Source organism: Stegostoma tigrinum, chromosome 9, assembly GCF_030684315.1.
Source record: "Stegostoma tigrinum isolate sSteTig4 chromosome 9, sSteTig4.hap1, whole genome shotgun sequence".
Taxonomy (NCBI): Eukaryota; Metazoa; Chordata; class Chondrichthyes; order Orectolobiformes; family Stegostomatidae; genus Stegostoma; species Stegostoma tigrinum.
In genome coordinates this window covers 68,469,727-68,484,144 of record NC_081362.1, presented here as the reverse complement: position 1 = coordinate 68,484,144, position 14,418 = coordinate 68,469,727, and the positions used below count along the sequence as shown (strand labels likewise).

Here is a 14,418-nt window from a genome sequence, read left to right as displayed (position 1 = left end):
TATATGAAAATACAAATTATTTCACACTTTGTATTAAAACCGAATATCAAAAGAATATGAAACATCCTTCACGATCTTACCGTGCCACTGGAGGAATTCTTCCTGTTGGAGGTAGGATTCGTTGCGAGCAATAAATACAAAACAATGGTCACAGCAGCAACAGTGGCAGAGCAAACACACAACCATTGCAAGTGGGTTCCAATTACAGAAAACTCGTCCAAAAATAAAGAAGGGGCCAAGGTAGAAAAAACGATAGACAGGACCAGAATAATATGCGCCGAAAACATGCCTCTTAACTCAAAATCCTTCATGTTTTTTCCTTGCTTTGTTACCGAATCGTCTGTGCAAAATGTTAGCGACTACTGCCAAAAGTAACACATCAGTCTTGTACTGTCACTAGCCTTCTCAGTCAAGTGATAATTTGTAGTATTTTTGCATCTGAAATCTCCCTTTCCCTGGTTCCAGTCGGGCCTCTGCACACCCAACCTTACCCACCATCACTCTCTCTCTCTCTCTCTCTCACACACACACACACACACACACACGGTACAGGCGGAAACATCTTGGAAACTGGCAACATCATCCTACCAATCAGACCCACAGCTACTGTCCATTCGGCAATTTTAGGCCAATCATTTCGAGAGGGCGGGACCTCTTACGTAAGACGTTTGCGATACAACGTTTCGACGTTGGAATGGTTACATCGACTGGGCAGGTAGCTAGGAGCCAGGTATATCCAGGGGAGGGAGTGGCTGGGGTCAGGTGGCAGGTAGCTGGGAGCCAGGTGTATCCAGGAGAGGGAGTGGCTAGGGTCAAGCATATCTGTGGGGAGATGGCAGGTAGCTAGGAGCCAGGTGTATCCAGGGGAGGGAGTGGCTGGGGTCAGGTCTATCTGGGGGTAGGTGGCAGGTAGCTGGTTGCTAGGTGTATCCAGGAGAGGGAGTGGCTGGAGTCAGGTGGCAGGTAGCTAGGAGCCAGGTGTATCCAGACGAGGGAGTGGCTGGAGGTAAAATAGTATCAGAGATAATGGGAACTGCAGATGCTGGAGAATCCAAGATAATAAAATGTGAGGCTGGATGAACACAGCAGGCAAAGCAGCATCTCAGGAGCACAAAAGCTGACGTTTTGGGCCTAGACCCTTCATCGGAGAGGGAACTGGAATAAATAGGGAGAGAGGGGGAGGCGGACCGAAGATGGAGAGTAAAGAAGATAGGTGGAGAGGAGAGTATAGGTGAGGAGGTAGGGAGGGGATAGGTCAGTCCAGGGAAGACGGACAGGTCAAGGAGGTGGGATGAGGTTAGTAGGTAGATGGGGGTGCAGCTTGGGGTGGGAGGAAGGGATGGGTGAGAGGAAGAACCGGTTAGGGAGGCAGAGACAGGTTGGACTGGTTTTGGGATGCAGTGGGTGGGGGGGGAAGAGCTGGGCTGGTTGTGTGGTGCAGTGGGGGGAGGGGACGACTCCCTACCTCCCCACCTCCCCACCTATCTTCTTTACTCTCCATCTTTGGTGCGCCTCTCCCTATTTATTCCAGTTCCCTCTCCCCATCCCCCTCTCTGATGAAGGGTCTAGGCCCGAAACGTCAGCTTTTGTGCTCCTGAGATGCTGCTTGGCCTGCTGTGTTCATCCAGCCTCACATTTTACTATCTGGAGGTAGCTGGGAGCCAGGTGTATCCAGGGGAGGAAGCGACTGGGGTCAGGTCTTTCTGGGGGTAGGTGGCAGGTAGCTGAAGTAGTTTATTTAGGTGGTGTTCATTTGGGGACCAGATTTGTCTGGTGGAGGTTGTGTTGAAGGGCAGCTAGTGTTATTCAAAATTAAGCTGTGTTTCAGGACTGGGTGTACCTGTGATAGTTTTCTCCAGATTAGATTTAATTGGGGGTCAGTATCCAGGGGAGGTTATGTTGATGGGAGAATGGCAGGTATCTGCGATAGTTCTATCCAGAACAAGTTCTGTTGTAGGCCAGGAAGAATGTGCTTGCAGACGAGGTGGTACAAAGTAGGTTCACCACAATGCTGCCAGGGCTGGAGTAGTTTAGCTATTAAGAAAAGCTGAATATGTTCAGGTTGTTTTGTTTAGAGCACAGAAAGCTCAGAGGGGACCTGAAATAAGGAGTCTAAGATTATGAAGGCTATAGATAAGGAAGATGATAAAAGCTATCCCCTTTAGTTGAAAGGTCAATAACAAGAAAACATAATTTTAAGAGAAATGGCAAGAGGTTTGGAGGTGATTTGAGGAAACTTTGTTTAACCAAAATTGGTGGAAGTCTTGAGTGTAGTTAAGCTGGGGAAATTCACAATCTTTTAAAAAGTACTCAAAATGTCATTTAAAAAAAGGTTGTGGGCTAAGTGTTTAAAAAGTGAGTCTAGTGTAGATTTAGAATAGATTTTTGTTAGTGCAGACACAATAGGCTGAAAGGCCTCCTCCATACTGTATGATTCTATGATGTGTTGGAGGCCAGCATTAGTTTTATCATGAGGATGTTGTGTTGTGTTGTGGATCGGTGTACCTGAGGGCATACTGGCACACAGACAATTAAAGCCCTGAATCAGCACTGCCACAGTTGGTGAGGGTCAGCACATAGGATAATGGAAATAAAAATACAAAATGACATACTGTTCAGGTGACATTGCTGGCAAGTAGAACAGTTAGACATGTTTCAAGTGTAAAACTTTCCTGTTCCTCTGCTGTCTGGCTTGCTGTGTTCCTCCAGCATCTGCAATTCTTGCTATCTCATGTTTCGAGTGAATTCTAGTTTCTCCACCAATGCTGCCTGGCTTGTTGTTTCCAGTTATTATTAACTCAATGACTTCAGTAATGTGCTTTTAGAGAAGTTAAATTATTGCATTAGACACATACACATTTACAGCACAGCAGTAGGCCATTTAACCCTGGAGGTAAAAATTCAGTGTAAACTATTGATTAGGGTCATGTAATTTTTTTAAAAAAAGTCTGGAAACTAGTTTTAAATTGGAATTGGTAAAAGATTTTTAAAAAAACTTTGTCAATATGGATAATGATGGAATAGTGTAGGGGAGGGGCTTAGATTAGTTCACGGGTCAGTGCAACATCAAGGGCTGAAGGGTCTGCTCTGTGCTGTATTGTTTTATGTTCTATAAATACTGTCCACAGTTTTAGGTGTGAGTGAAATGTAGCACATTGGAAAGAAAAATAAATTGGCAATTTAAGACTCTAAGCCTTAGCCATGGCCAGAATTTCATAAACTTTAAAAGCATTTTCATTTTCAGAACTGGATCCCAGAAGCATAATTGTCACATCTCAAATGCAAACACAGAATTTAAAAATAAACGTATGTAACTGTGCTCCTAAAAACCGTTAGCTTGTTCTAAAATGTTTTAAAATATAAGCGACCCACATTGGGACAAAAACCGGATCAGACATTCAAAGCAGATAGTTCTGACACCTCCAGGTGGATCTTCACCCTGAGAAGCAACTTCTAAACCCAGCCAGAATTTCTTAGTACAACACCTTGCTGGGATACTTCTCGTGTTCTGTTTCTTAGCAGTGTGGTGCAGGTTAATAAACTTAGTTTGTATGAAACATTTTCCTGTAATGATTACTACTGGGCTCCCAGGCATATCCACAGCAGACCTCAGTCTCTGCTCTGGAATTGCACTAAGACCCGGGAGACAACTTCCGCTTGAGCTGGTTTGTTGCCGGAAGTGGGGGCCGGTGGCGGTGGAGGATGGTGTGTGAGAAATGTGAGTGGGGACAGGGACCTGGGTGTGGGCTCGGGCTGGCTGAGGGTTGGGGGTGAGGCCGCTCACATTCACTCACTCAGGCTGTGGCCGCTCCAGACTGGGCCCCGCTCCTAGCCCCAGACTCTCTCTCGCCTGCCTCTCCGTTTCCTTCGCCCCCGTCCTCCCTGTGGGCTCATCTTATCCGGAGAACCACCTCGTCTCTCCCTATTCCCAATGAACTGCTGACCACCCTTTCCTAGCGCCCCCCCCCATCCTCCACTGACCCTCTCCTTCAAATATTCTGTCCCTCCCATCGCCATCATCACATAAAACAGGAACAACAGCAGAAACTGTTGGAAAAGCTCAGCAGGTCAGGCAGCAACTGTGAAGGGAAAAATAGAGTTAGTGTTTTGGGTTTAGTGGCCCTTCCTCAGAACAAAGGAACACATAAAATATCACGTATAACAGCTCTGACATTGTCTCTTTGGTTCCCCAACCCCATTACGTTAGTATTGTATCAGAGGTAATGGGAACTGCAGATGCTGGAGAATCCCAGATAACAAAGTGTGGAGCTGGATGAACACAGCAGGCCAAGCAGCATCTCAGCAGCACAAAAGCTGATGTTTCGGGCCTAGACCCTTCATCTCTGATGAAGGGTCTAGGCCCGAAACGTCAGCTTTTGTGCTGCTGAGATGCTGCTTGGCCTGATGTGTTCATCCAGCTTCACACTTTATTACCCATTATGTTAATTCATGTGTTTTCTGTTATTAAAGCAGTGATGAAAGAATAACTAGGAATCTTGTATTTAAAGGGGTGCTGGACTGCTCTAAGGGTACTAATCTGAGTGTACAGGTCTCTTAAGCTTTGTAATCAAAAGTTCGTATCCTTAGTATTATCTAATTCCTGGTAAATTAATGTAATTTTTTTTATTGTTTTCTCTAGGTTTATTTAAGTTATTGCTTATTGTTTTGTTCTTGTAGGTGAAAAGAAGTTGGGAAGAGTTATTACACCAGATACTTGGAAAGATGGATCAAGGAACACGATGGGTACTAACCAAATTCAGTTGCTACATAGTTGCATATGGATTTAAATTTTTTATACTGATTTGGAGCGTGCCATTCTAATTTAAGTTGTAATGCATTTTAACAGAAAGTGGCGGCCGCAAGATCAATGAAAACAAGGTGTTGACTTCTAAAAAAGCAAGGTTGGTATAATACTGAGTTTTCAAAGATAGTGTCTGTAAATGTGGAAGATACATGTGAGTTTCTGCAGGTACATGCAACGCTCCAGTAGCTGAAATGACTGGCTGTGTTTATGTATAAGCTTGGACATTGAGAGCTTCTGATTGCTGTTGTCATTAGCGTCATAGTAACTTAATCGTCATTGTGCAAAAATAGTTCTTTCATCAGAGATTTCTGGGTAAAAGTTTGGATTTTGTCTGTTTATCGATTAATGGCAGTGATCCGACTACTAGATTGACTGAGGTTAGCAAACAGCCTGGTCTAAGAATTGAACAAGGGACTCCTGTTAGATTACTACTGAGTTTATTTAGAATATACTTTTATATTTTACTTAAATTATGATTTTGAGAAGCATTGCGGCTTGAACAGTTTTGTAATTATATAACTTTTGTGGGGGGGGGGGGTGCACTTGCAAAACTGGTAAAAGGATTTTAAATTTTAACCTAGTCACAGAGTTGTATAGCATGGAAGCAGACTCTTTGGGTAAACTTGTCCATATTGACCATATATCCTAAATTAATTCATTCCCATTTGCCAGCATTTGGCCCATAGACATTTAAACCCCTCCTATTCATATACCCATCCAGATGCCTTTTAAATGTTGTAATCATACCAACCTCCACCACTTCCCCTGGTAGCTCATTCCATGCACGCGCCACTGTCTACATGAAAATGTTGCCCTTAAGTCCCTTTTAAATCTTTCCCCTCTCACCTGAAACCCATGCCCTCTAGTTTTGGACTCTCCTAACCTGTTGATTTTAAGTCATTTGTAGATGCAGCGTTGAATAATTTCATAAATGAATGGAGACTTAAGAAATGTACGTTCTTAAATTGTTCACTTTCTTTTGATTTGTTAAAAATCTGTTTTTCCACATTATATGTTTTATCCAATAACAAAAGGTGCAACGTAAAATTCCACACATACATTGTGACACCCATTTTTATCTCACTACATCACTCTTGACCACCTTGACTACTGCTTCACAGATTTATAAAATTATTGCAGTGCAGAAAAAGGTCATTCAACCCATTGTATCTGCATTCCCCCTCCAAATTAGCATTTTACTTACTGCCTATCTAATATCCCAAATAAACTGCACTTTTAGAATTTTGAAAAGACTATAGCCATTTTCTTTGACCCAGTGTGATAAATTTGGTTTTCTTTCCTCTGATTCTATCCCTGTCACTGACTACTGTATCTTGGCATTCTACATGACTGAATGAGCTTCTGAAATCATATGCGCTCATCATAAGGACAATGTAATATTGGCCTCTGCTTCTGCCTCAACCATCTGTGTTCAGCTTCTCTAGACCTACTGAGCTCCAATAGTGCTGCACCCGTACAACTTTGACCTTGCAGATCTCCCATTTCCTACTGTTAATAGCATTTTCACTTGTCACTGAGGCTTTAACCTGTTTAAATATTTTCCAAGATGTCTTTGTCTCTCATTCTTAAAAATCTATCTTAACACCCTGTTGACCAAGCTTTTTGTCTTTTCTTTTGATATCTTCTTTGGGTCAGTGTAGTTTTTTATCCAAATGCATTCTGTGAACCGCCTTGGTAAGTTTACTTAGTTTATGGCGTATACAAAGCAAAGTTGTCATTTTAGACTTTGCAAAATATAAGTCTGCTATGACACCTACTTCTTTACAAAGGCAATCTCCCAAAATTATCAACATGCATTTATATAGTATGTCGATTATGGTAAAATAATCCAGGTTGTTTCAGAAGAGCATTATCAAACAAAATATAACACCATTAGGACAAAGAACAGATTTGAGAACAAAGTAAATTTCCAGAAGAATTCCAGAACTTGGGTTTATGGTAGCTAAGATCACAGTTACCAATTAGAGTAAATAATTAAAATTGGAGATGTACAAGAAGTCAGCATTGAAGAAGTGTAGATATTGGAACATTGTAGTACTGGAAGATGTTACACAGAAGACGGGGTGAGGCCATGGAGGGATTTGAAAACAGCATTGAACTTTCATTCATTAAAAATTGTTGAACTGTTAGCCATTCTGGGTAAGTGAGCACAATGTGTCAGGTGAACAAGACTTTCTGAAGCCGGATAGGGGACAGCAGAATTTTCACCAAATCACCAAACGAGCGCTTCATGAGCAGATCACCTGAGACAGAAATGGATGGGAGTGATGTCAAAGCAAGCGGTTTTAGTGAATGGGAGGGTGTAGATCAGAATATCATCTCGCAGTTAGGTTGGGCACGTTCAGCCTGAGGTAATGACCAGGCAAAGGGACAAACTTGGTGATTCAAGAATGGACTTTGTGATAGGGATTAGGGACAATAGCTTTGGTCTTTCTGATGTATATTTGGAGGCAATATCTGCCATTTTTTAAATTTGGAAGCATAGAAAATACATGATCAAGAAAAAATCTGCAGCACTTATGGTAGTTGCCAAAACCTGCGTTGAGGATTAATTGTATAACCCAGTGTTAATAGTTTTATATCAGTCAAAATGTGTTGAATATTCTCACCAGTAATTTCTTAATTTCCTCAGTTAAGAAAAGTTATTGGGCAGGACTTCCTACAAATTAATGCTGGTTTTATTTTATGGTGGATGCCAGTCTCTTTATTTGCTCAATGTTTGTGATCCTTTCTGTTGTAGATGAGTCTGAAAGAGTTAATGCTGAGGAGTATGATGAGCACCACCTTCTGTGGTGATGTCATGGGGACCTGTGAGCAGAATAGCTTGGAATCTCAAAGGAATGAGATCTAACTCTGAACCACCTCAATGTAGTGATGTTTTTCATATCAATGTAACCTGTAGCTTAGTTGCTAATAGGCAATAAACTATAATCTTGTTAATTACAAGAGAGGCTTCTAGTTAGACCAGGAAGTGAGTTTCCTATTCTGCACTAGACCTGTACTTTCCTGCACTTAGTGAATGACAGCAGCCTACATCATAAGCAGCACCTCGTAAGGTACAGTGAGTTGGCATGCCTACACAACACCTCTAACAGTGAATGCACAATAGATATTAGGCTGTTAGTTTCCTAGTTTGTTCCTGTTTTCCCTTTTTTGGAGATTGGTGTTGCTTTATCTATGTTTTAAATCTTCATCAAATCCTTGTTTTCATTAGTTCCTTGAATGCAAAAGTGGGAAAATTGGCCTAATTTCCATTGTTGTTTCTTGACGTATCCTGACCTGGTGCCTTGACTACTGTTTTTTTAAAAAGGAACTTACTAACCTATTGGAGATTGACTAATTGGGAAATTATGCTCTGTAATGGCCATCTGTTTGCAGGAAGTCACAGGTAATGCTTCGAAGACACCTTCAAATATCCCCATTGACATATGGGAATCTCTTTTGCACAAGACTGTTCAAACTGAAGAAGAAGCATCTGCAAAGGTGGCAAGCATCTTGAGTATTTGTGACCAACCCCGTTGGAGGCCAGGCACAGAGAGCAGAAAGAACCTGAGAAAACCCCAATATCTTACAGTCCCACCTCCTCAAATATGATTTTCCTCAACTGTGACAGAGTGTGCAGATCCAGTATTGGATTGTGTGGTCACTTCAATACCCACAATTCCAGAGTGGCAGAAAGTAATCCTCAATCTTGAGGGACCGCCTGAGAAGAAGGAGGATATCTATCTCTCCAGAAGCAATGGAGAAAATACCAAAGAATACTTTACTTCTGCTTAAGGCATAAATCAGAATTAGTATTCAGTCTTTCACAAGTATCACCACTATTTGCTTTTTCATATCCATCTGCTGCAAACGGTGTAAGCTCGATACCACTTCTGTCATTTAAACAGTGTTTTCCAATCTCTCAGGCTAATTTTTTAGCTTTAATTATATGTTCTTGTATTTATTTTGCTCCACTATAATTTTGTTGCCGATATCAGTCCTTGTTTATTCTTCTTCCCCAGTATAATTTGCCTGTTCTGTATCCTATGAAGTATTTCTGAACTTCTATACCACTTATCTTCAAAGCTTTTCCTATTCTACAGTATTTTCCAGACTTCTGAACATTTAGTTCCTTAAAATCTGCCTTTCTAAAGTCTTGGTAAATAACAATCTAACAGAATGATTTGATTCTCTTAGGTTTGATCCTTACGGAAAGAGCAGATTTTCAGTATGTCGTATCTGTAAAAGTGCAGTTCACCAGGCTGGTTCTAATTACTGTCAAGGATGTGCGTACAAAAAAGGTATGTAATAATCATTTTGTTTCAATTATTTTAAATGGGAAAAACAAACTTAAACAGGTTTTAGTGGAGGTAGCCTGTGAACATCAACAATGACAACCTCAACATAGGTATGAAACTAGCTATGCAGTGCTGACAAAGTTTTCAGTAAAATGTTAGACAGCAAATGAAATAATCATGAAACGAAAGGTCCACAATCTTCCTCAACTGAAGAATCTCCACCACTGTGGTTGACAGAACTCTTAGTAACTTCCTCTGATACTGTGAGGCAGCAATGCTAACCATTGAGCCACTATATCCCACAGATGCTTTCCATTATTCATTACTGTGATACCTTGAGATCTATTTACTCAATTAACTTTATTTCTGCTGTCATTTCTATTCAGTTGGCTTTAAGTCTTAAGATTGTTGTTTGTGTTTAGGGTATGTCACTTTCAAACCTGATGCAGAATTCAGTACATTATTTCCCAGATGACATTGTGTCTGATGATTTACACAATATTACACAACTCGAGCATTACCCTAAACTACTCCGCAACATGTTGTACCAATAAATTGTTCCAAAAAACATTTTATAAATTCCACTTTTGAAGCACTTTTGTCAATTAGTTTGTCCCAGTCTATATGAAGGTTAACCTTTTCCCACGTTATCATATTGCTTCGGACAAAACATCAAACAAGAGGTTATTAGAGCTTATAACTATGCCCTCCAGCATTTTCTCACTTTTTCTATTCCTAATTTCCACCCATTATGATTCTACTTTATGATCTTCTGAGGCCAGATCCTTTCTCACCAATGCTTTTATGTCACTCTTTACGATCAGAGCTCCTTCCTCTTCTTTGCTATTTTGCTGTCTCTCCATTATACTATTTATGGTGGAATATTTATTTCCAGCCCTCCTTCACCTTGTAACTGTGTACTAATGATTAGATCTAAATCATTTCTCTTTATTGATCCCTCAAGTTCACTTTCTTATTGCAGTTAGTGGGCATAGATTTAAATTAGTGTTTGACCGGAAATTAAACAAATTTTTTTTGGGGAGATAGCAGTGGAAAAGTAAAAGAAACAAGTGGGACTTCTGTGGTAGGATTGACTAGATTTCTCTTTGAAAGTAGTGACTCAGATTCAACAGGGATGCGTGGAGAAAGTCCAGTGGTGCAAAAGTGAATGCATGAGGCAAGGTACAGGTTAGCCATGATTAATTGGGTGGCTTGAAAGGCAAAATGACCAATCTTTTTATTCCTGTGTTTCTATTTTATTTAGTGACTAAGTCTTTCTATTTCTATCCCATTTATTTATGTACTATTTGTATAGTCTTCTAATACTGGTCTAGGGTCCATCCTAAAAAGTCCTCTTTTCTGTTCTTCCCACAGATGCTGCCTGATCTAATAAGCGTATTTAGCTCTTCCCATATCTGCAATATTTGCTTGTTTTTAATGTTGGTCAACTGAAACCTCAAATGTTTGAGCAATAACACAGTTTTTCTTTTGTTACAGGCATTTGTGCAATGTGCGGCAAAAAAATCTTGGATACTAAAAACTACAAGCAGACATCTGTCTAATTTCATACTAAAGATTCTGATGGGTATGTTGGTTATCATGGAAACTGATGACCAATATGACCGTGAGCACATTAGTAATTATACATTGAGTCTGTACGGGGTACTATACCTGCATATTTTGAAAGTAGAAGACTGTCAATTAAACAAAACTTCTCAACTAAGTTTATTTGTTCAGTAACATTTATTAGTATGTATACTTTAATTTATTTTTCTAAAAGTAAGGTGCTGCCACTATAGTCTAATGGTGAGAAGATGTTGAAGTGAAGTTGTGGCACTACAATCACCTGAGCTGGAAACTGGCAATAAATGATAGCAGTGAAGTGTAGAATCAATGATGCCCTATAAGTTCCTTTCACTGCAGTAAATGGAAAAAGTTCCTGGCAGTAAGTACTCTGAAAATGGAGAAAGTAATTTGAGAATTAGAAAGACATAATGGACAACTTGTACTGTTAACTGGAAGTGGTCTGTTATCTGTGACTATACTTTTGGAATTTCTGAATAGAATTTTTCTTCTTGATTTGCTATCTTGGTTTCGCTCTGTTCTAGCTTGGTGAGATAAATTAAGATATCTGTAATTTGTGCTTTTGCATTACTAAAATGAATATATTCAGTTAAGTACAGAGTTTGTGAGATTTTGTAGTCTCAGTTTTTTTAAACTTATGCAAGTGATGATTGGGCTTAAATACCATTTGGAGAAAAATGAAAATATCTATTGGATCCACTCAATGAAACTTCATACTTAGATTGTTCTGACTTCTCTTCATCATCATCATTCATTTAAAGATGTCCACCTCCCTCGATAGCTATCTAATGAGTCTGTAACTTTGAAAATCCTGTAAGCTCCAAGTTTAGTAGAATGGTTTAAAACTTGGTTATTCCTCTGGTTTTGTTCTGCATTCGGTACATCTTCATCTGTGCTCAGAAACACATTAGTTAACCATTTTGTTTTGAACATCTTTGTCAAAATCTTTGTCAATAGTGTCTAGCTCTATCCACTTCTAAATATATTACCACTAAATAGTTTCTGGCAAAGTTGTATTCATTTACAGAAATTTCTGGAAAAGCTCAACAGATCTGGAAGCATCTGTAAAGGAAAATCAGAGTTAGTGTTTCAGGTCAGAGGAACGATCACTTGACCGAAAACATTAACTTTGATTTCTTTCCATAGATGCTGCCAGACCTGCTTTTCGTTTCCTAGCCATTTCTGCTTTTGTTTCTGATTTACAGCATCCTCAGTTCTTTCAGTTTTTATACTCATTCTATCTATTCGTCTTATCTTTTATCTCATTATATTAACACACACTCCTTTGTGAACTCTGGGTTCCCGGGTTTCTATCCTTTCTACCTTCTTGCCAATGCTTTGCTTGACTCATTACTAGTTTTGCGGTGATACTGCTAACTCTGCACCCTTTCTCTCAGATTGCACTCTGTGCAGACAATTTTGTTCTCTTTTAAGATAAGTGAGCAAAGGAATTTTTTCTTTCACTTGTTCAAAGATTCTGCTTGATTCTCAATTGAATGCAGATGTATAGCATTGTGAGATTCTGGAATAGCCATTTAGGAGACTTCAGATTCTACCTCTGAACTCCACCCCGTTTCAAGAAAGCACACACTTGGTCTTCTCACTTTGAGCAATGCTTTGTAGATATTGAAACCCTGAACTTGGCCTTGACATCTGCTAAAGGAACTTGTGACCTGTGACACTTGCAATAGACACCATTGTTCACAACGCTGTGATTCTCTGTATTCCTCTCTGATAACTTACCTCCTCAGGTTCTATTTAAAATTGATGCCTACCCATGTGATCGTTCCCTCAGCTGCCAAATACAATCAGGCTAATCCGTAGACCTGACCTGCCTAAAATCTCAACAACAAACTCTCCTGATCATGTGCGACCCAGTGCCCAGATGCAAGACGACCACAGTTTGCAAACAGTAAGGCCCAGACTTATTTTGCTTCACTACCAGGATTTCTTGTGGTGCATTGGTATAGATCCCTGGACTTGCTTTGGACCAAGTGCTTGACTGCCTGCAGACAATGAATGGCCCAGCCTGTGTATGGATTGTTTTGGACCACTGTGACTATCTGGAGTCCACCCTTGCCCCACTAAGTATGCTTCCCTGTTGCCTTTGATATACTTCCATGTTTTTCAAGCACATACATTGTATTTACCATGTAAACTATAGGCACATGCATCATCCCTGCTGATACAGTGACACACGCACCCTGTTTCATGTTGGCCCTTGGCTGTTTCCTACAGCCATGAGCTGTCTGCTTTGCCTTCTATGCTCAATGCCAACTGCGAAGCAATAATTGCTGCCTCGCACTGCACACTGTCAACTGAGCAACCAAGGAGGTGAATTGCTTTTGACTAGTTGGGTGTAATTGGGTCCAGGGGAACATCATGCCTTTCTATGTAGATGCATTACTGCAGTTGTAGCAGTTCCAGTGAAAATGGGGAGAAAGAGCATGGCTGTGAAACCTGTATACTCACCCGGAATGGAGGGAGAAACAAAATTGCCAAGTACACTCTTGGATTAGCAGTTGAGTTCTCAACAGTTGAGTATTTGAACCAGGCTGAAGTTAACTGGGAAGGGAGTGTTCATTCCGGTGAGCTGGGTGATTTTTGAGATCCAAGTGTATGCGATAAGGCTTCTGGTGATTTAACCATAAGAGGATTTAATTGTGAAAGAGTACTTCAAAAACGAGAAGCTGATTTTGGACTGCTACCCAATTAATATCATTGTGGTTGCTGTTATTTTTTAGCACCTCAAAGGGTTGAGAGTTATAATCAATCTCAAACATTTTTGGAACCTCGTGTGTTCACTGTTTGTGAGTGAAGCCTATATTGAGTCAGGCTATTCAACTGTGTAGAATATCACAATTAAGCCAGATGCTGACCTTCAGCAACATCTGCACATACAGTATTTACAACAACCAATTATTGAATGGTAGGGAATATTTTCCTCTCTTTCCTATATAGGGTGTAGGACCACTTGTCGCATACTGTGGGGGATTTGGTAGCATCTGGTTATGTAACTAGAACAATAAATCCAGATAGATCTGGTATAATCAAGTCGCATCACAATAGGTGAAAATTTAAACTTGGTTAATCAAGTAAATAAATCTGAAGTTAAAAAGCTTACACATGTAATGATAAACTACAAATCTCCAATTGTTTCCCTCTAAAATGTCAAACATGCTGGTCAGTTATTGAGAAAGGGTGATAAATACTGACCCTGCAAGTGATTTTGGCATTTTATAAAGGTATTTTTAAACAAATCACAAATAACAAATTTGGTGACAGGAAAAATTAACTCACTTGGGTAGGTGTGGAGCTGCAACAAATTTTTGTGGAAAATAATGTTCAAAGTAACCACAAGATGGCAGTCTGCCCCTTTGAATGAGGGTGTCGCTTTTAGCTGTATTCATTTGAGCGCGCAGTTTATATTACACCGTGTTTGTACGTTACTAATGTGTGGTATTGTGGAATCAGTTAAGTAGAAAAGAGGTGTTCACCAGGATGCATCTGCAAGAAGCTGAGATTTCTGTTCACTACAAAAAGTACCCGTGCAATCCTAGATAACAAAGTGTGGAGCTGGATGAACACAGCAGGCCAAGCAGCATCTCAGGACCACAAAAGCTGACATTTCGGACCTAGACCCTTCAAAGCTCTCTGATGAAGGGTCTAGGCCCAAAACGTCAGCTTTTGTGCTCCTGAGATGCTGCTTGGCCTGTTGTGTTCATCCGG

At 40.3% G+C, this 14,418-nt stretch overlaps 2 protein-coding genes across 3 annotated transcripts in view; one reads left to right on the top strand and one right to left on the bottom strand.

The window, feature by feature from the left end:
• Positions 1-554, bottom strand: part of pigf (phosphatidylinositol glycan anchor biosynthesis, class F) — a 47,710-nt gene extending 47,156 nt beyond the window's left edge. For both annotated transcript variants that reach the window (XM_048535824.2, XM_059648609.1), the window contains exon 1: positions 81-554. In XM_048535824.2, the coding sequence (XP_048391781.1) occupies positions 81-311 (231 nt within the window). In that variant the 5' untranslated portion in view covers positions 312-554. The remainder of the gene's footprint in view (positions 1-80) is intronic.
• A 3,072-nt stretch (positions 555-3,626) lies between these two features.
• cript (cysteine-rich PDZ-binding protein) lies at positions 3,627-10,828 on the top strand. Its single transcript, XM_048535498.2, has 5 exons — positions 3,627-3,718; positions 4,678-4,743; positions 4,847-4,901; positions 9,005-9,108; positions 10,603-10,828. The coding sequence occupies exons 1-5, from the start codon at positions 3,703-3,705 to the stop codon at positions 10,665-10,667; spliced, it is 306 nt and encodes a 101-aa protein (XP_048391455.1). The 5' UTR covers positions 3,627-3,702; the 3' UTR covers positions 10,668-10,828.
• The last annotated feature ends 3,590 nt before the right edge of the window (positions 10,829-14,418 follow it).

Excerpts from the sequence above, each read along its gene's own strand:
- cript (XM_048535498.2), top strand. Across the intron at positions 4,744-4,846 it reads TGGATCAAGGAACACGATGG|AAAGTGGCGGCCGCAAGATC; the intron begins GTACTAACCAAA and ends GCATTTTAACAG. Across the intron at positions 9,109-10,602 it reads AGGATGTGCGTACAAAAAAG|GCATTTGTGCAATGTGCGGC; the intron begins GTATGTAATAAT and ends CTTTTGTTACAG.